The following is a 22,807-nucleotide window of genomic DNA, read 5'->3' as shown; positions in this document are numbered from 1 at the left end:
GTAGAAGGAGAACATGATGACACCAAGTGGAAGAACTACAAGCTCTGCATGAAATTAACAATCATGGCCCTGGTCTTAATGATGATAGCATTTGTCACTGGTACATACTCAGTGTTGCCATCGCCATTATGTATATTGGATCGCTTTTCTTCTATTTCATAAACCAAATATTTGTAATGCATGTTAAAGAGAGTATATTTTGAGAATAATTTTTGTAAGAGTTCACTGAACTCAAAAACTGAACTAGAAAAACAATGGCATAAAGAAATAACAAAACTAGAGAGAGAAGTAAAATGAGTAGAAATGAAGAGCTCAACCGAGACGATGAGACTCATATCAATATATATATATATATATATAAGCTGAGCTAACAGTTTAGAATTTGTTACAAGAGAATTAGTTACATAACAGACCAAGACAACTAATACAAATAACAGATTCTGTTATAATAGAACTGGTGCCTCACTAGAGTGTTCACACTCATACTCAATTCTAACGATTTTCATATATATAACTTGTGAAAGTCATAAATATATAAGAGTAAACTCAAGATTTTAAATTTATTTTAATTATTTGAATATTACAATATATAAATGTTATGTTTCCTAATTAAAATAAAATATATTGAGAATTATTTTATGAATATATACATATAATAATAAAATTAATTACAATAATAGTGTGGGAAACTTTTATTTACAACATATACGTACGCCCCCTTTTTTTGCAGTTAAATAATATAGTGCCTGAGTAATTATATTGCATTTGCACAATCATTTGTTTTCAAAACTTGCAATCATCCATATGCCATCGCTTTTCAATTTTCGTTATAACTTAGGGATTATATTTTGATGGACCTCTATTTTCCCTCTTTCGAATAGCTCAAATAAATTCTTAAATCTGATTTTGATCAAAGTATATTTTTTGAACTAAAATCATAAATAATTCATAAAATTAACTAACAACTCAGAATAAAAGCACAACTATTCTCCCGAATAACTGTGTTGTTATATTCAATTTTTTGTTCATCAAAATTGAGTTTATTATAGTTTTATTTGAATCATTTTACAAAATACATAGTCCAAACAGATAATGAGACAAAACACATTTATCTTCTAGATTTATTGTTTTGATATTTCAAATTCAAAACCAAAATATCTTGCAATTAAAAATATCAAACATGTATACATGTGATATTAATTTGATTAAGAACATTATTAATTAAAATAATAAAAATATTTATTAAAAAATGAATAATTATGCAAAATGTCATGATTTATAAATTTTCTACCTTAAAAATATAAAAAAAATAAATAAAAAATATGTAGGAGGCTCGCTATATAATGAACATTATCATAAAGAAAAAAAAAATAACAGTCAAAACGCTCTTACATATCTATATAAAGAGTATGTTGTATGAGTAGAGTGAAAATGAATTACACACAATCTTCCATTTTTTTTTAAATATATATATATATCTTTTAATCATTACAAAAAAACTACCCGGAATTCAACTATATTTTCTAGTTGTAAAATATAATAGGGTCAAAAGTGATTGATCACATTTTTTATAAATTACTCTCTCTCTCTCTAACGTTTTAATATCATTATCAAAGATTTTTTTTTTCAGATTTTGCTTACTCTTATAGAATTCAAAGGGGCTTGATTAGTCTCAATTCTCATTTCTTGTGTGTAGAACCTTTAAGCAACCATTATTAGAGAATTTTGGATAAAGTTACTCAAATTGTTCAAGTCTCTCTTATGTTTTTTGTTAGGGTATTTTTAAAAAATATGACTTTTATACTATCAATGTGCAAAAATATGAGAATTATATTTTTTTTATAATTTGTATGGGAAAATTTATTAAAGAAAAAATTAAATACGGGAAACACAATTAGTACCTAACTAAAATATAGAAATGCCACATTTTTTTATCATAGTTATGTTTTCTTTGATTTTGAAGGTGATTTTATTTTATTTTTTTAATTTTTAATTTTTTCCTTCATTTTTTTATTATTTTTTCAGCTATTTTTTTCCTTACTTATATTTTTCTTCTATTTTTTCCTTTTTCTTTTTTGTTTTACCAATTTTTTCCTTCATCCTTTTTTTCTTTCCATCTTTCCATTCTTCTTCTTTATTTTTTCATTTTTATTCATTTATCTTTTTTTTATCTTTCATTTATATTTTTTTTGTTCATATTTTTTCAGTTTTTTCATTCTATTTTTTCTTCATTTTTGTATTTATTATTTTCTCATTCCATTTTTTTTCACACATATGAGCTTTTTTTCTTCTTCCATTTTTTATTTTTTTTCTTTTCATTTTTCCATTATTTTTATTCGTCTTCTTTTCATTCTTATTTATTCATCTATTTTTTTTCATTCATCATTTCTTTTGTTATTTTTTCAGATTTTTTTTCATTTTTGTACTTATTCTTTTCTCATTCCATTTTTTTTTATAGTTTTTTTCATTATATGTAAAAAAAATTCAAATCAATTTTTTCAACATTTTCTTTGTACTGTAACACTTATAGGAATGCCAAAATTTGGAAAGAAAACTAATATAAATATGAAAACGTAAATGGGTAACTGGTTACCTACACGTTCTTTGTGTGTATATTTCTGGGGGTAACTAGTTACCTTAACATTCTAGTGTGTGTATATTTATGGTTTCTTTATGGTAACTGGTTACCTAAGTTACTAAGATTATATTTATTTCTTCTTCCTTTTTTAATGAAGTGTTCTTTCACTTTTTCCTTCAAATTTGATGTTTCTTTTCATATTTAATATGAGTAACTCGTCACCCCTCTTAGGTAACTGGTTACCCCTCTTATGGCAGAAAGTTACTCATCTCACGATAACTGGTTACCCCTTCTGGTGCATGTTATTTAACCTAGCTCTAAGATTTTTTTTACATAACTGTCATAGATCAATTAAGTAATTGGTTACCTTACCTAGGATTTAAAAAAAAACGTACAAAATAAAAAAAAAACATGTTTATAATAAATAAAAAATAATTTTAAAATCAATTCATATTACAAAAAAAAAATTGCAAAACAACCAAAGAAAAATTTAATATAAAATTTGTAATATAAAAACAATATAAAAAAAAAAAAAAGCTTAAAAATAATAATCAAATTATAAACATACCCTTCCAAATTAATAAAATTTGATTAAAAGTAAAATTATGGCATAAACCCATAAAAGTAAATAAACCCATAAATTAACTTTTTTGTTTTAAAAAACCATATTTTTGCACACTCTGTTAAAAATCCCATATAAAATGTAATTTCCTCTCGTTGTTATTGTTTTCTATTCCTCCACTTTTGTTCTTATATTTCAACTTCCAACAATTAAATTCTATATTTTGTGCTTCTACAACTCAATGAAGAAAGGTTAATCATTTTTTTTCTTCTTTAAAATTCATGAGTCAAAGTATTGTTTGCTTTGATTGTTTTGATGGATCAAATTTTGTGAGATGGCAAGACAAAATGAAATTCCCCTCACTACACTCAAGATCTCCTACATTTTGGATTCAGATTTGGAGCCATTGTCTTTACCAACAAAAGATTGTTCTTCTCAAGTTGTGGATGCAAAAAAGAAGAGGGAAGAAGATGAACTCATTTGTAGGGTTCACATTCTCAATACATCAACACCAAATTGGCGAAGGAAATTTGGGTTGCAATGGAGAATAAGGCGGTGTTTGAATCTAGAAAGATCATTTTGTCCAATTTGAGTATTTTTTTTAAGAAATGGTTATTCATGTGATGGGATGATAAAATTTTATATCATTGACAATACTAATACAGATTTGTTTAGTTCTTGTTATGTACTTGATTCTAATTCTATTTTTCTATGACGTTATAGACGCTCTCATATAAGCTATAGTACTATTAAGAGAATAACGAAATGTGGTGTGATTAATTATGATGTTAAAGATGTTGAGAAATGTGAACTATGCATTAAGTAAAAAAAAATTAAGAAACATTTTGCTAGTGTTGAAAAATCTTCAAATTTGCTTGATTTAATACATAGTGACTTGTGTGAATTGAATAACATGTTAACTAGAAGAAAAATTATATATTTTTTGGCGTCAATAGATGATCGATTTCTCTATAGGTTTACATGTGTATATTTATTTAAGAGCAAGATGAAACTTTACGCATTTTGGTGTAGCAGCATTCAAATCCTAGACGGTTACCTCTCTTTTGTCAATAACTACAAATGAGATGGTTGTGTTTGCCAATGTATTGCATTTGATTAGCGAATATTACGCAAGGGTCGAGCTAAATGCCACTACAAAGTCCCATCTCCATTTCTTACGATGTATACTCTTGCAATAGCAATTAGGTCATCTTAGTTAATTCTTTCACGAATTTTTTTAGTTTTTGAATGAATATTTCTAGATTATGCAATACAACAGGATGTGTAAAAATATTTGGAGTAAAATATTTAGAAAATTTTAAAATTATCCACTTAAAAGTTTAGAATTTTATGAAAAAATTAACTAAAATGACTTAGTTGCTACAATTTTTATTACTCAAAGACTTGATTGCCAAAAATAATTTCACAGGGACCAAGTTGCCAAACAGCAAAAAACTCAGGGAGCATAGAAAGACTTTAGTTTTTCCTTTCAAACATTTGCCTCATGGCCTTATATCATAGATTTTTTGGTTATATAATTTCACTACCAATTCAATCAAAGTGAAAATTTTCCATTTAGTTAACAACTTTATGCATAATTTGTTTATTTAAATATCAATAAATAAGATTCTACTATATTCTTGCATTAATCACTAATTCTTTTTTCGGTTCTGTTTAGTTTACTGTTTTAATAAAAAGAATAGTCTACACATCCAAAATTTACATTGTATGAAGTTCCTTATCTGTTCTTAAATAATTGTTATTTTTAGTGTGGTTAAGGTCATTTCCAACCCATAATACCATATATGGTATTACACCAATACTAAAATTAAAGAATCTTAGCATTATATATTTTTTTCATTCCAACCACAACACCAAAAATTACACCAAAAAGTATATTCTTTATTATTTTATTATTTTAACTTATATATAAAATAATATACATATATATTTATTATTAAATACTAATTTGTTTTTGCCGTTCCTACAGTACCCTACTATATTTGGTGGAGTACTGTAGCTTAACAGCATAACAGTGAGATAAATAAAGTTTGGTTGGATTTGATTTTGTACCTTTTTAGCACTATATTTATTATTTTGCAATCCTATTGGAGCTGCCCTAAGCATTCTAACAGAGTTGCATACTATACTATAAAAGGGTCATTTTCGATCGAATCCTACTAATCTCAGAACGAGCAGATAAATCAAAAAGAGCAATAGCTTCTTATTCAAGTACACATTACAACATCTTTTTGAAGTGTCATATATATGATATATAACATAAAACACAATCATTAATAACAATATATTAAATAAAAAAAATTGCCCCTTGAGAATTGAAGCCAATAATAAAATCCCAATATGTTTCACACTCACATCCATATTTTCTTCTACCATTATTAGCTGCTATAATATTGGTTAAAATTTTAGTTTCTTAAATGGAATAATCTAGTTTCTTTGAATACCTAATAAATTAGAAATGGTGTATATTAAGAAATAGGCTTATGCTATAAAATCATGTGAAGATATTTAGTTGGCTTATGCATAAGTAATTAATTATAAAGTGGTAAAACGGGAAAAAGAATCCAATAAAATAAACTAAATTTGGAAAATGAATATCATAACGTAAAGGGTATATAAAATTATTTTTAACGCCATAAAAATATTCTGTAAAAATGTAAAGACTTTTTAATTCTTGAATAAATGAATATATAATTAATATGCAGGAGCTTATATGTAAAGACTCAGACTTAAAAAAAAACAAAATTTAATTTAAATAATATCTTTTTACGGGTGGGACCCACTTTAAGTCAAAAGAGTCAAATAATTATTTCTTCTCTTTTTTTTTTTTATCTTTTTCTTTCTCTTTCCCCGTCTACTCTCTCTCTCTCTTCTCTTTCTCTTATCTTCTTTCTCTCTTCTCTCCACGGCCACACACCACCACCACACAGATCCAACCTCCAGCAACCACTATTTTTGACACGTGGCAAATCATTTAATTCATCTTACTCCGACAACCTCAACCACCAACCGGCGCTGCCTAACTCGCTGTCAACTATTTGGAATAGTCCGTCAAAGTTGTTGTCCGTCAACTTTGACTGTGTTTTCCGGCCAACTCCGAATACCCCTCGATGAGTGGTTGGTACCTTTGGAAACAGCGTGGAGAGAGGAACAAAACCCACTAAGTCATTCCGGTCAACTCGTCGTTTTTCTCCGGCGAGATTTTGGGTATCTCCGCTACTTTCCGGCAACGTTCCGGCGAGTCTGAACACTTTTTGGAACGATGGTTCACATGAATGTGATCTACTCGCTGATGTGGTCATTTTGATATATGTCACGCCTACCTTCATTGATGTTTTCGATACACCGCTCACTACCTCCACCAACTGTTATTGGGCACTGCTTGGGTGAGGTTCCAGAACTTGAAATTTAAAATATAGTCATATTATATATCGTTGGACATGATTTTGAATAAGGAATACAATGATGATAATTGTTTGCTTGTTTGGTGCACGTAGGAAAATCGTGATATTAAAATTGGACTAAAACATTGTAGGATCATCGTTAAGCTTAGCAGCGTCGCTTTTGGCTCGGATTGAAAATTCTAAAAAGGTAGGAACTCAACTTGACTAATAGACTTATTTTACTCGTATTGAATTGCATTAAACATATTCCAATTTTTATATTTATAAAATGTTTGAAAAATTAAAAACTTAATCTGCATGTTTCCTGATCTGTTTTGAGGTCACTGAGTGTCAAATATATTTTTATTCACTTATTTATGCAGGTTATGATTTTTGGGTTTTATTCAAATGCATCTGTTATGCTGCCCAATTTTCTAAAATATAAAGGGAATGCGTTTATTTCTTTTCATGTTTACTTGCATTTGGTTATGCCGATGAGAGCCATAGTGATCTTGATTTGTGCATGTTGTTTCACGACCTAGTCTCTGTGTCATCATAGGTAGATCAGGTGTCTACTCACCTGTAGGTATAAAGACATAGCATCTATATACAAGAAGTGCTCTAAGCCTCCCCCTTGTGGTGGTTATCAGGTCCAACTGCCCGATTTAAGATGTTGGTTTTTCTATGGTGGGTAACGGGAACTAGGGATTTATTGGACGGTGTGATGTGCACTTGTAGCTATGCTCTTATGATTATTTGTGGTTTCTCTCTATTTTGGTTTATACATCATGATATATGTTTTGTTTTCAAAGCCAACTAAGCAAGAGTTTTATTAAACTTTTGGGTCCTATATTATTAGTTGTTTTCCTACCGGGCTTTATAAGCTCACCCCCTATGTGTCTCCCATTCTAGGAGCCTAGTGACGCGAATGAGGATAAGGTGAATTATTGATTGAGCAAATGTGTTTAGCCTAGTTCTATTTAGTGTCATTATTTTATCTTTTGAACATTATATATGTATATTTGATTTGGAACCGGTATATCTGAATTAGTTATGTAATTGTTAGGAATAAGAAATGGTGGATGCTAAGTATTATTTTAGGTGTTTATGACTTATTAAATTTAATTATTTTGTGACTACATAACTGTGGGGATATTATTGTTCTCTGTATAATGATAAATGATCACGCTTTTAACATTAATATTTTTATATATAGTTATAGAAGCTATTTCATTATTTTGATTTATAATTATAATACTATTTAATATAAACTAAATGATCGTTTATAAAGACTATTTTACACCAAGGGTCAAAGTTTGACCTTTGACCAGCCAAGTTATGGATATTACAAATCTGTCATGGCATAGGGCTTGGGTCGTGGCATTATATGTATGCATGCAATGAACATTATTACAATAACATATAAATTTATTATGCAATGGCTTCTTCTTCTGTTGCTTCTCATGAGCCCTTTGACAACTAGTGATTCTCAGAAAACAAACATCCATAGTGAGCGCATTTGCATGGATCGCAAGCTATTCCAAGCTGCAACTGATGGTGAAACTGAAGTCTTTAGGGAAAAGGTCAGTGAACTCCAACTATTATTGACCCCAGAAAGAAATACAGTGCTCCATGTCCATATCATCACTACTTCAAGAGCCACTAATCAAACAACCTTCGTGGAAGGGATCCTGGACTTGTGTCCAACATTGTTGATGCAAACTAATGCAAGAGAAGAGACTCCCTTACTCATGGCAGCAAGGTACGGCCAACACCGGATTGTTGATTTTCTAATTGAACGTGCAAAATTGTCCCAACCACAGGACCATGAAGAGGGCATCTCTGGTGTCCAAACAATGATAAGGATGAAGAATGAGGAAGAGGACACTGCGTTGCATGAGGCTGCGCGATTCGGGCATCTTGAGGTTGTGCAGATATTGACGAGAGAAGACCCTGATTTCTCGTATTCGACTAATAAAGCAAGCGAGACTCCACTCTACATTGTCGTCCAGTGCCAACACCAAGATTTGGTTAATGTAATACTAAGTAATTGTTCGTCACTAGCTACCGGTGGCCCTAAGGGCAGAACTGCACTGCATGCAGCTTCTACAAATATAGGTAATAATTAACTACTTTTTTTTTTCTTTCTAATTTGTTATTTCTTTAGGGTACACTTAAAATGAATTTTGATTATATGTGTATCTTTATATCTTTATATATATATATATATAAATTACATTTTTAACTTATTCTTGCTTTAACGATTTTTTTCCCTGTCAACTTTAACAAAATCTTACATATATTTAATGGATTATACTCTTAAAACTAATTAAAAAATATGATATACTATAGATATTTAATAATTATATTAATATAATAAAAATATTATAAAATATCATTATTACAATAATATTTAATACATAATCCTAATTTTTATTATTTATATATTTTAAAAAAAATCATATTGTTTTTTTATTATTATTTACTCTAACTTATATATATATATATTCATATAATTAAATAATATAATAATATTATAAATACATTGATAATCATGAAAGTATAACATCCATCTTCTACCAATAAATAGACTCTATTTCTCTATTTCATCATTATTATAATTGTTGTTGTTGTGAATAATGTTGTAGATAATTTACTTAAATTCTTCAGGAATAACAAAAATGCTTTTGGACAAAGTAGATTATCTGACAAAACAAGCAGATGATGGTGGTTGTATTCCACTGCACTATGTTGCTTTCTTCGGCTCATCAAATGTGGTGGAGATGACAAAAATGTTGCTAGAAAATAATGAAAGTAGTGCATACATCAAAAATAAGAAAGGCATGACAGCGCTTCACATTGCAGCTTACAATGAGTGTTATGGTGATAAGATAATGAAGGAAATTCTGACAAGTTGTCCAGATAGCTACGAACAAGTTGACAATGAAGGCAGAAACGTTCTACACCATGCTGTGTCGACTACATATCTCTCCAACGTAAACTTCATCTTAGAACACGCATCATCATTAATTTTAAATAGAAAAGATAAGGAAGGAAATACCCCATTGCTTCATATGGCTGCCACTTCCTCATGGAATCTGCCCGTTCTAAAAGCTTTGTTGTCTCATCCCAAAGTGAATAGGATGTCACTCAACAAACAAAACAACAATATTCGAGATGAGTATATGATTCAATTCAAACAATATGAGGTAATTATTTAAATTTCTATAGTTTGACTTTTATCTAGCTGTGTTATATCTTATTGTAAATTGATCACTATATATATAACAGGTAAGAATGCTGGATCTCTTCAATAAATACTTCATAGAGCCTTCTGTGGGAATACATATCCTAGAACTCGAACTCAATCGCAAGAACATTAATTATATGCAGAAGGAAATCATTACAAAAATTAAAGAATCTAGTCTAGTTACTTCTACATTGATTGCGACAGTGACATTTGCAGCTGGATTTACGATGCCAGGAGGTTACATAAGCGACGAGGTTGGACATCGACAACAAGGGAGTGCTGTACTGAGGAACAACACAGCATTTCAGGCCTTCATCATAACAAACACAATGGCCATGTTGCTCTCTGCTACATCTGTTTTTTTGAACATCTTTCTTAATATATCATTTGTAGAAGGAGTAAATGATCACAGGAAGTGGAATTACTATAAGTTTTGCATGAGCTTAACCATCTATGCCCTGGCCTTAATGATGATAGCATTTGTCACTGGTACATACGCAGTGTTGTCACTTTCTGCTCCCCTTGCCATCACCACTTGTTTTATTGGATTGCTTTTCTTCGTTATCACATTCTACATAATAATGCATGAATAAGAGAGTGTATAATTTAGGAATAATTTTCATATATATACTCGTTAAACTTGTAGTCATAACTTGTGCAAGTGATAAATATATAAGAGTAAACTCAAAATTTTAAATTTATTATTAATAAATTTATTTTAATTATTTGAATATTATTACAATATATAAATGTTATTGTGGTGTTAGTTCAACCACTTTAACTAAATGTTATTGTGGTGTTTGGGTTTTTTTCTTTCAGGTTTATTGTTATGTTTAGTTAGTTAGTTCTGTTAAGGGAATTAGCTATAAATACTTGAGAACCTTGGTCTGTTGGGATATTGGTTAAGAGTTAGAAATTGAGTGAGATTGGAGGGTTGTAAAGAGTTCAAGTGTATCTGATCTTGATCTTTCATTGTGTGAGCTCTCTTTGTAATTTGAAGCAAGACTTCTTGGTGTAAACTCTTGTTCTGATCTCAAGCTTACTTAATAAAGTTCTCAGCCATTTTTGAGGTTGTTCTACCCCTTGGATGTAGGATTACATTGTGATCCGAACCAAATAATTGTTTGTGTTGTTTTGGTTCAAATCTGATTTGTTATTCTCTGTTTTATGCTAGTTCTTTTGTTGTTGTTTTTACAACAAGTGGTATCAGATGCACAAGTTGCATTAGAGGATTCAAGAACTACTTGGTGACCATCTTGGTTGATCAAGATACAGAGCAAGAATGAGTTCAGCCAGATTCGAGGTGGACAAGTTCTTATTATATATATTTATCTTATTACATATATTTTTGTAAATATATAATTTCTTCTAAAATATTTATTATTATTATTATTGTTGTTAATAATGTTATAGATAATTTACTTAAATTCTTTAGGAATAACAAAAATGCTTTTGGACAAAGTAGATTTTCTGACAAAACAAGCAGATGATGATGGTTGTATTCCACTGCACTATGTTGCTATGAATCGCAAAAATGTGGTGGAGATTACAAAAATGTTGCTAAAAAATAATGAAAGTAGTGCATACATCAAAAATAAGAAAGGCATGACAGCTCTTCACATTGCAGCTTACAATGAGTATTATGGTCATAAGATTATGAAGGAAATTCTGAGAAGTTGTCCAGATAGCTACGAAGAAGTTGACGATGAAGGCAGAAATGTTCTACACCATGCTGTGACGACTACATATCTCTCCAACGTAAAATTCATCTTCGAACATGCATCATCATTAATTTTAAATATAAAAGATAAGGATGGAAATACCCCCTTGCTTCATATGGCTGCCACTTCCTCATGGAATCTGCTTGTTCTAAAAGCTTTGTTGTCTCATCCCCAAGTGAATAGGATGTCACTCAACAACCAAAACAACAATATTCGAGATGTGTATATGCTTCAATTCCCAATACGTGAGGTAATTAATCAAATTTCTACAGTTTGACTTTTATCTAGCTATGTTATATCTTATTGTAAACTGATCAATATGAGGTAATTATTTAAATGCTGGATCTCTTCAATAAATACTCCATACAGCCTTCTATGGGAAAATATGTCCTAGAACTCGAACTCAATTGCGAGAAGATTAATAATATGCAGAAGGAACTCATTAAAAGATTTAAAGAATCTAGTCTAGTTACTTCTACGTCGATTGCAACAGTGACATTTGCAGCTGGAATTTCGATGCCAGGAGGTTACATAACCGAAGAGGTTGGACATCGAAAAGAACCAGAGAGTGCTGCACTGAGGAACAGCGTAGTATTCCAGTTCTTCATCATAACAAACACAATGGCCTTGTTGCTCTCTGCTCTATCTGTTTTTTTGAACATCCTTCTTAATATGGTGACACCAAGTTGAAGAACTACAAGCTCTGTCATGAGATTAACAATCTGGGCCCTAGCCTTCATGATGCTGGCATTTGTCACTGGTATATCCACAACGTTGTCACTTTCGACTATCAAATATCATTAAGGGAGGTTGACGAGAGCTTAATTTTGAGAATAATTTTCATATATATATATATATATATAACTTGTGCAAGTCATAAATATATAAGAGTAAACTCAACATTTTAATTTTATTTTGCTAATGTTGAAATTTTTTCAAATTTGCTTGATTTAATATATAGTGACTTGTGTGAATTGAATAACATGTTAACTAGAGGAAAAATTATATATTTTTTGGCATCCATTGATGATCGATTGCTCTATAGGTTTACATATGTATATTTATTTAAGAGCAAGATGAAACTTTACGCGTTCTGGTGTAGCAGCATTCAAATCCCAAACGGGTTAACTCTCTTTTGTCAGTAGCTACAATGAGATGGTTGTTTTGCCAATGTAGTGCATTTGATTAGCGAATATTACGCAATGGTCGAGCTAAATTCCACTACAAAGTCCCATCTCCACTTCTTACGAGGTATACTCTTGCAATAGCAATTAGGTCATTTTAGTTAACTCTTTCACAAAATTTTTAGTTTTTGAATGAATATTTCTAGATTATCCAATTCAGAGATATTGTGCATCACCAATTCAGAGTAAATTTATTGTAAAAAAATGTTTGAAATTCTACTAATTTATTTGCAAAAAAAAAAAATTACTCAATTCATTCTTAAAAAAATAAAAAACTCCTCTATAGGCTTTTACTCTTTATGGGAAACTCATAATTATTAAGTTAATAATGTCTTGTAGCCATTTGGGTTGTCTACATGACGAGAGCAGAAAAATTTAAAAACAAAATGAAAGTTAAAATGGCTAAACAAATAGCAAAGTGATACAAAATATTAGATAAGTTATTTTTAGTTATTTTTTACTGTAAAATAAAAATATATAAAAGATTTACCTACTATGGTTAGAGGCTGTTAGTCCACTTTTCAAATTGGTTTTAATTTGAATTTTTGCTGGTTCAAGATACAATGCAGCTTTTAAATGCAAATGAAAGAAGGGTCTTTCATGATAATTTTGATCATAAATCAGTGTGGTTAAGCAATCAACAGAGTTGCATACTATACTATAAAGGGGTAATTTTCTAATTACCTTAGAGCTGATTTGACTTTAAGCTAGCGGATACTGTCAATCTCAAATCGAGCAGACGAATCAAAAAATAATAACAAAAGGACATGGATGACGGGTTTCGGAAGTTAGCTGTAAGTCCCTATTTAACAGCAGCAAAAGCTGCAGAGGTAACAGCTGCCTCGGCTATTAAGGAGACTGGTTGACGAGCCTGCAGGCAAGCGCCTATGTCGAAAGGGTGCAACTCAGCGCCATCAAAAAGAAGATTGACACCGGGAAGGACAACTTCTCTGTTGTCGGCCTCCTCTTGCTCAACTTTTATTGTGCTCCCTGAAGGGGATTCTTCGATTGGCCTTGTGGAAGCCTCGTACACAGGCGCCAAAGCGTATGACCTGAACACCATCATCAAAGGAAGGAATTAGACCATATGATCCACTCAATTCCTCTTTGCTATCATAACAAATCTTTTGTATTTAGAAAATAGCTACCAAATATTTACATGTATTGTGCAAGTTTATGGCTAGCTGCTATGTTTATTAGCCTTCATTTATTCATATAATGGATAACTTCTAATATCTAATACAACATCCAAGAAAACTATACATATACTAATAAGAAACTAAATGTAAGAAAGAATAAGATTCTTCAAAAATGAAAAAGAAAAAAAAATCTAAAGCGCAACCTTTGCCAGTCTTTCATAATCTCTAAACACCACCCACATCAAATGCAGAAAGTAAACCAAGAACACATTGCTTTCATTTTAAAGATAAGACACTAATGGCATAAGAAATATTAGTGCTCATCTTGGTACCAAATTAACTGCAACGATATGGTGGGAAATAGGGAAATATGCCACGTGTAAAAGAAAAAGAAAAAAAAGATTTAAGATTGACCTGAGGATGCTCCCATCAAAGCTCAAGACTTCAGTTCGGCAACGATTTCGGTTAGCTAGTTTTAGTCTCTGATGTTCACTCATAGCTCCCGAAATGGGAGATGAAGGATCCACAAGTGGATTCCACCTTCCACTAGCATAATTCATGAGATGTCGAGATGGCTCCTTTGATTTCTCTTTCTGATAAAGAAGCTTTGCTGCAGGACCCGTTGCTTGATACTCTGCACAAACATCCCGTAATCTTTTTCTTATGCCTTGCATTGCATCATGATGCTCGTGTAGTGAGTCTGCTTGAAGTAATTGGGATGAAACGACCCTCTTGCAAATATTATTGCACAACTTCGGACTGAAAAGTGGAACACCAAATTCCACGCTCAGTGGGACCCATTCATACTTCTCTTCAACAGGTGAAAATTGTTCAGACTCTTTTTCCTTGAAAAGTTTTAAGAGCCGAATATAACCCACTGTCCACAACTCCATTTTGTTAGCCAAATCAGCCAACAAAGAGTTCAGCCTTTTACTTTCCTCTTCACTCAGTCCCATATCCCCCTCTATACGAGCAGTTGAACCATCAGAATTCTTTAACGGCAATGGAATATCTAGAGTAACAACTCGCCCAGATTTATCAAGGTCGTACTTACTGAGGGGCTGCACTAGCACAGCTGAGTGTTTCAGAAGTGAATTTAAACAGTGCAAGAGTATACCTCCCTTAACTAAGTTTCCTTCAAACTTGCCCCCCAAGCCTCCTACTGTAGAACCATCCCAAGACCATATGAGAGCCTTCTCACAACCAGCCAGTGGTGCAGGAAGCAAGCGTAAGCATTGCCCTTTCATCAGAACAATAGATAGAGGTCCACATGCCACAGTTGTGTACAACACCAACTTCATCCAAGGTGTCATGGATGAGTGAGAGGGAGGACCAAAATGAACAGGAAATGTCGGTCCAGGGAGGATTGATGAATGTGGAAGAGGAATAATAGAGACAACAATATCATAGTCACGAAGAAACAACCGTTCTAAAGTTGCGGGTGCAAGAGATGCCAAGCTTTCACAACGAAGTATGTCTACGCGATATTTCTTTATCCTCCTTGACATTTCTTTTCTAACATCTGACCCTTCAACTGGAATCAGTTTCTCATCTTCAACTGGAATCAGTTTCAGGGTCAAGTCGCGGCGTGTGTCCCTGGGGTAGGGGCAGGGGGGAGGCCTCAGATTGGAGGCACACCGCGATGTGCAAAGGCAGTTTTCTCCAACTTGGGATTTGAGTGACGGGAACTCAAACCTAAGGGCTCGAGAAGGATTTTACTACCCGGTTTAGTAGAATTTGAACTCCCGGAGGATATGACTCGATCTGAAAGCCTTTATTTACTCGATATTAATAAATATCATTTATTATGGTTGTGACTCGGATACCTCTAGGGCTCGGGAATAGATCGTGTTCGAGGGTCGTTCATTTTTAACATGTTCTTGGACCAACGGTAAGAAAACTGCACCCAATACGTGATGTACGTGATTAGGGCTTGGTCTGGTTGTTATGTATAGCTTTGATTAGGGCTTGGGCCCCTGTAATGTGCTTGATTATGATTATGCATATGATGGTTTGATTAAGCATGTTGAATGCTCTGTATATGGATAATTGTTATATAGTGTATGCCTGATTGCATTATCTGATTGAGAAAAGCATTGACTTATAAGTCAAGGGTGGCAATAGCGCGCTGAACACTGGTCGATATGGTTAGGACTAATCAAGAGCTTATTATATGCTTGTCCGACCCAATGGTCTTGGGAAATTAAAGCCCCAGGTACGTTGGGCTAGCTCCAAGGCTAGTTATACAGATGATAGGGCAACGGGCCCCGGGGTGACTTATTAGTACCATATTCTAGGGAATTGGGCCCCATTATGATTTATTAGTCAGTTTATCAGGGCAACTGGTCCCCATATGATGTTGTAGTCATTTATATGAATGGTATGTATGCATGAGTAGGGTTATTACTGCTAGGCATGCTTATTATGGTTTGGTAACGTGTTATTAATTGCTTGTGAGCATGTTTAAATTTTCTTGTTGAGCCTTGGATCACGGGTGTTATGTGATGCAGGTACGGGGAAAGGGTAGCGGGCCAACCATGAGTTGTTGAGCTTCGATGGTGACGTGTACATATGTGGTTACTCGACCACCACGACCGAGATTTCTCATAGGAGCTACGGTTAAACCCTATTTTTCTGCTTAGGTCGGCTGGTTGTAACTTTTGAGTTGTAATTACCATTTTGGAAACGTAAATAACTTTGTAAATATTTATTATGGGATCCCATGTACAAACTTAACTTTTTAAAGAAATAACTATTACTTTTGACCGAAATTTTTAACCCTAAACCGTTAATTATGTTTAGTTGCACATTTATGGCCAAATTATTAGGAGTATGTCCTAAAAGCATGTAAAAGACATTTATCATTTCAATGAATAAATAAATACAATGATTCATTATTGTTATATTTAGATTATTAAATTATTGTTTGAATAATTTTTTGTAAATATCAGAAAATTTTCATATTCATTATTGAGAATGTGATCTTGTATTAGTACGAGAAAATTAAGATCACATGAATGAATAAAAGTAGTCAACAACAAATTAAAGTTATGGAATTCTTTAATTGGGGTTTTAAGTGCGGTTTACTAAGTATCATGTTGATACAAATAATCTAGATTCGGATTATTAATGTGGTAAGACATCTTGGTAAATGTGCTTTATATAATATGATTATACATGACAAATGACCGATATGAATAAAAGTCTTTATCCAAAAACTATTTAATAATAAAGATTTGTAATTCATATCATAACTGATGATCATTTATAGATCAACCTAAATCTTGAGTGTTCATGAACTCCTGTTTATGTTTATTAAATCTTTTGATTCATTCGTTAACGTCTCTTCATAGAATGAGACTAATGACTTTTGTTTTGGAGATTTAATATCATGGATGGCTGGGAACATGTATCAACAATATGGAATCTAATCTTTCCTAACGGATCGTATATTAGTTCCATTAAAGGTTAATTCTGGAATTGAATGATTTTGAGCTCAAATCTATAATTAGATTATAGATTAATTATTCACTAGCTAGTGAATTAATGGTACTTAAGGAATAAGAAGTAAATTAGAAAGGTAAAATGGTAATTCTTTCATTCTAATTTATGAACTAATTAATTAGAGGGTTGAACTATTGTGGGCATGAGGTGCGCGTGTGGCACAGTGCATAGTCACTGTGCTACACACATAAGATGGTTGTAGAAAAATCTTGGTTCAACAATTTTAGTTATTTAAATATTAAATAAATAATGAGATATTTTAATATGATTAAAATATTATTATTTAAACAAAAATATGATAATTGATCAGTTAATTTTAAATCGTTTAAAATAACTAATATTATTTATTTTTAATATATTAGATATATTAAATATAGGAGATCAGTTTTTCAAAGCGATACTTTTCAGAGACATAAAAGATATCGTGAAATCTCCCTGAGAGAAATAGAATAGTGCTACAAGCATAGATCACTGTTCTTCACAAATTTAGGTCCAAACTTTATCAGATCTCATGTGTTGAGAACATCTGATAAATAGAATTTTGCTATTGTTTTGTATAACAGGCCCACACTTGTTCTTTGTGTGTTGAGAACATTTTGGAAGATATTGGGATCTCAAGGATTTTGCCATACAAAAATATAGCAGCAAGGAAGGACTTGAGGTAATATTTATATTAATCTTTTTTATTCAATATATATATATGTATGTGAAGAAATAGATCTATAAATCTTGTGGGGTTAAATTAACAATTTTGATTGTTGTTTCGCTGTGTATAATCTTTGATTTGATCTATAAAAACCAACACAAATGACTCGATTAGCGAGCCTATCACTATTTAAAATACACAATGTAATGGTCTTGGTTATCCAGGGCGTTACATTTTCCCTCCAAAAAATTTAGAGATCTATAGCGAATTATTTGCAAAAATAAAATAAAACATTAATAATAATTAATAAATTATTTGGGCATTATATATTCTCAACAAAAAATTTAGAGACCTATAGCGACGACATGGGTCATCCCTATAGGTCAAGATATTTTGAACCTACAATGACGACGTCTATTGCGACGTACGACATGTCCTCTCTGTAGGTATTTAATAAAAAAAATTAAAAAAAATCCAATTTTCATGATTTTATGTGTTCTATTACGACAACATCATTGTCATCACAATAGAAGTCGTTGCTATAGGGTCAATTTCTTGTAGTGAGCGCCCAAATTATTTATTATTTATTATTAATGTTTTATTTTTTTCTCAAATAACCTATAGCGACGACATGGTGGGAAAATGGTGGGAAAATTTCCCCCAAAAAATTTAGCACTAGAACTTGAATTTTGGAAACTCTATATAGTAATGACTATAAGTTATTTTCATTAATGAAAATTGTGCGTTTTCATCTACTGAGACGATATTTTATGCCTTACTGTAGGTTTTGGGTATATACCAGAAAACCTTGATCCTTTCTCTTCCCCTTTCTCATTTTCTCATTAAATGTTTCATAGGGTCTTGGTTTCTCTCCACCTCTAGCACGCCTCAACTCAATTTAGGTAGTATTTTTTTGGTTTTTAGTGTTAGATTTCTCATATATGTTCTCTTATGCCTATATCTAAGTTCTAATTGATTTTATTAGTTTTTTATTTCTTTCTATTTTGATGACTTTTCCCCGTTGTTGATGGTGTTTATGAGAATTTTAAGGAAGATGAGTTTTCCCCAGTCGCAACAATAAAGTGTAGGTTTAGTTTCCCTTGAACTATAGCCCATCACAACGTTTTTATGAGCTTTACTAGGCTCCTAATACACTTTAAACATGACTCATAATTGTAGAGTCCAAGAACTTTACTTAGCTAGTTAGATAGTAGTATTATAGTATTAATAGTATTATTTTTTGACTTTGGATTTTTGGTTCAGACCAGGATTTATTTGGACACTCATAGTAGTACTTGTAGATTTTCTAAGTTTAACCTATAGTTTAAGAATATTAATTTTAACCTAAGATTTGATTAATATGACTGATATTGAGGATAATATTATTATACTATAAGGTTTAGGTAAGAACCAATAAGATTTTAGCACATGTTATGTATGGGTTTATTAAGGATTAAGTATTTTGAGGATTTAATTTATTAAGGTTAAAATTTGAATACCCTAAGGCTAGTCAGCAGCTTTGAGGACTTTTTAGGTAGAAACTACTTGTTGATCGATTCATTGGATGGTGACTAATCAATTAGTATAGCTAGGTTTACCGAGTCAAAGTAAACCTACTAATCGATAAAAGATCAATGCTTAAGAAATAATCTGTATGATCTAAGCATTAAAAGTCATTCTCTTCGGGAAAAGAAAATGAACACATAGGAACATCTTATTTTCCTATCTTGAGGACTTTTTAAATGAAAACACTAACTCAATAGAACTAAGACAAAGAAACTTTATAGAAATATATGTACATATACGAATTTCAATGACACCTTCACAAATTGATTAATTATAATATAACAGATAAATGACGACAGAGATATTTTTACGTTCATAATATTTAGTCGTGGATGGGGACGAAGGAGATGAGGTCCGGGTGGTGATTAAACGACATGAGTTTGGACTGCGTTTTGGTTGGTACGAAGAAGGAGATCTTCTGGCCTCTCAAGGCTAACTTGTTGGAGATGTGGAGAAATGCTATGTGAAGCTTCTTGTTTTCCTCTTCCATTTTCGCTAGCTGACATTTCTGTGTTTTGCATGGCTCAACGACTCGATTTCTATTTATACACTTTCTTGTACCGCAAGTAATTTATGAGAGCATCTCCAATGCTAACGTGAGTGGCTACGGTGCCAATCTTGAAAAAATACAAAATTTAATATTTTATTTAATTAATATTAAAAATAATAAAATAAAAAACAAGGCAACGTTGCTAACAGTGGGCAACGTTGCCAAAATTTTAAGTTGAATATACATTTTTTTTTTTTTGACTTTGGTTGACTATGGAACCCACCTTCACACAAGCAACTTTTTCGGTCACCCCATTAATGATGCTCGAAATAAATTTCAAAGCTACAAGTAAGCACATACAGAACACGTGGCAACAAGTTACACAGTTTAAGAAAGTCACCATTCTCTGCATCCAAACTCTTCACTAGTTGTTCAACTTTCACAGAGTTAATTAGAAGAAATACTTTGGTTAATAACTTTCTAAAACTTTTATTTCTTAGAATTTTCCCACTAATTTTGAAGATTAGTGGAAATAGAAATAGCAAGGAAAACAAATTAAATAACCAATTTTGAAGAAAAGAGATATCATAAAAATAAAAAGTAAATTATATTTATAGAGAAAAATATAAGAGCGGTTTTACTCTCACTAACGTAATATAACGTTAAAAGACAATTAGTCAATCTAAAATTAAGGGTTAGTTGCTCAGTAATAGGAATTGCATTGTCTTTGATATATTACTGAGTCTTAAATATAATATTTATAGTTAATTAATAAACAAATAAACGTAATATAATATTTCCTTTTGAAATACATAAAACTCGCATCCATCCCCCACATATTTCAAAAAGACTTTAATCTCTTTTGTGGGATTCTTTCCTCTTGATTTTTGAACAGTTTTCGACGTTATTTTTTTTATGACCGTGTATATTGTAGTTGTTTAGAGCATCTGCAAATTTTTAGAAAATTCTGAATAGTTTACAGTATCGAAAAACTAGGTTCAAACATGTTGTTTTCCACGCGCATAAAAAAAATTAATCACACGTGCAACATGTTTGAACCTAGTTTTCGGTACTGTAAACTATTCATAATTTTTTAAAAATCGCATCAATACTCTAAATAGCTATAATATACACGGTCATAAAAAAAATCGCGCCGAAAACTATTCAAAAATCAAGAACACTGATAAGCCCACCATCAGAGCTTAAAATAAAACTCCAATATAAAAACTGTTGTCGTATATATATATATATATATATATATAGAGGGATGTTCTGGAACGTCAGCACATTTTCAATGCGATTTTATATTATTTTTTTTAAAAGCACCTGACACAAGTAAAAAAAACCAATCATCGATTACGTTTGTTTGACTTAATATATTTATTTATTAAAAAAAACCTGACACAACTAAAGAAAAAAGTTCGATTGTTATCTGCAAAAGTGAACAATTACAATAATTACGGTTTGTTTTTATATATTTATGTAACAAAAGAAAAAGTATATTATTATTGTTTAATAAAGTTAAAGCATACTAATTTGCATACTTTTTTTTTGTTAAATAATAATATACTACAAATAATTTGTTATATTTTAGCTCATATATTAATTAAGAAACATAATTTTATTTTAAAAAACAATGTTAGATTATACATTTTTTTAGCAAATGATTTTAATAAATTAAGAAAAAGTGAAAAATAAAATAAAATATATTAAGCTAATATTCTATTTGATAGATCTAACGACTTTTTTTCCGAAAAAATACAAAAGAAGATTATATAAACTAGTTTAAAACAAAAGAAATAAATAATGGTTTTTTAGAAAAAAAAAATAATTTTTATATAAATTTGTACATAAAAATAAATTTAATTAAAATTAGTCTATGCCATTTTGTTCCTGTATTTCACTACAAAAAAAACGTTCTATACCGAGAACATGTTAGCGAGTACAAGTTCTCGGTATAGATCATTTAGACAACCGCCTCCTTTACGCGGTTTTTTTATTTTAGTCTGTGTACCGAGGACCTTATACCGAGAACATATTCTCGGTATAGGGTAGTTACCGAGGTCTTTACCAAGAACGTGTACTCGGTATAGATAATTCAAACTCCCGCCTTTTTTACGCGGTTATTTCATTTTAGTTTGTGTACCAAGGACCCTATACCGAGAACATGTTCTCGGTATAGGATCTTTATAATCTTCATCTTCCCCAACACAGAGAGCTCATTTCTCTGAAACGGAAAAAAACCCAAAACCATTTTCTCCGCCTCCCATTTCTATTTTCCTGGATTTCGGCCCCCACAAACTTTGTTTTCGGTCAAAGTTTCCCTTCCAAAGGCGATTTAAGTGGCTATAAGGTTTATTGAGGTAATTATTTACAAATATTTCAGTTTTTTTTTTGTATAAATGTTTAAATTTTTTTTCAGTTTTGGTTTTTTATAATGAGATTTTTGTGGTATGATTTTCAGGTTTTGCATTGTATACCAGCGGTTTTAGAGGTATTTCACATTTTCTTTGTAATTTTTTTGTTTTATTTATATTTTTTGCATAAATATATTTAGGGTTTTATTTATAATTTGTTTAATATTGTTAATATATTGTTATTTGTTATATTATATATATAATTTCTGATTATGTAATTAAAATAGGTAAAAATAATAATTTGTGATGAAAATTTGTTAAAAATTTAGTGATATCCAATTTAGAGGAAATAATATATTGTGTAGTATTTTAGTAAAATACATATATAGTTTTAAGATTTAGTTAG

At 31.1% G+C, this 22,807-nt stretch overlaps 3 protein-coding genes across 6 annotated transcripts; 2 read left to right on the top strand and 1 right to left on the bottom strand.

The window, feature by feature from the left end:
* The first annotated feature begins 6,010 nt into the window (after nucleotides 1-6,010).
* LOC133834250 (protein ACCELERATED CELL DEATH 6-like) lies at nucleotides 6,011-10,525 on the top strand. Of its 4 annotated transcripts, none has more exons than XM_062263794.1 (5): nucleotides 6,011-6,547; nucleotides 6,659-6,752; nucleotides 8,038-8,662; nucleotides 9,215-9,753; nucleotides 9,836-10,525. In XM_062263794.1, the coding sequence occupies exons 3-5, from the start codon at nucleotides 8,068-8,070 to the stop codon at nucleotides 10,385-10,387; spliced, it is 1,686 nt and encodes a 561-aa protein (XP_062119778.1). In that variant the 5' UTR covers nucleotides 6,011-6,547; nucleotides 6,659-6,752; nucleotides 8,038-8,067; the 3' UTR covers nucleotides 10,388-10,525. The 4 variants fall into 4 exon arrangements, with proteins under 4 accessions (XP_062119778.1, XP_062119777.1, XP_062119776.1 ...); XM_062263793.1 differs by having other exon boundaries at nucleotides 8,028-8,662; XM_062263795.1 differs by lacking the exons at nucleotides 6,011-6,547; nucleotides 6,659-6,752 and having other exon boundaries at nucleotides 6,760-8,127; nucleotides 8,368-8,662.
* Nucleotides 10,526-11,240: 715 nt separating this feature from the next.
* LOC133777883 (protein ACCELERATED CELL DEATH 6-like) lies at nucleotides 11,241-12,205 on the top strand. Its single transcript, XM_062217638.1, has 2 exons — nucleotides 11,241-11,765; nucleotides 11,885-12,205. Exons 1-2 carry the CDS (start codon nucleotides 11,241-11,243, stop codon nucleotides 12,203-12,205), a joined length of 846 nt encoding a protein of 281 aa, XP_062073622.1.
* Nucleotides 12,206-13,212: 1,007 nt separating this feature from the next.
* LOC133777881 (uncharacterized) lies at nucleotides 13,213-20,044 on the bottom strand. Its single transcript, XM_062217635.1, has 3 exons — nucleotides 19,992-20,044; nucleotides 14,253-15,434; nucleotides 13,213-13,751 (listed from the first exon to the last, which is right to left on the bottom strand). Exons 1-3 carry the CDS (start codon nucleotides 20,042-20,044, stop codon nucleotides 13,502-13,504), a joined length of 1,485 nt encoding a protein of 494 aa, XP_062073619.1. The 3' UTR covers nucleotides 13,213-13,501.
* Nucleotides 20,045-22,807: the final 2,763 nt, after the last annotated feature.

The sequence above is a fragment of the Humulus lupulus genome, chromosome 5 (assembly GCF_963169125.1).
Source record: "Humulus lupulus chromosome 5, drHumLupu1.1, whole genome shotgun sequence".
NCBI classification, from domain to species: Eukaryota; Viridiplantae; Streptophyta; class Magnoliopsida; order Rosales; family Cannabaceae; genus Humulus; species Humulus lupulus.
The sequence above is the reverse complement of the archived record's forward strand: the minus strand, read 5'-3'. Positions and strand labels throughout refer to the sequence as shown.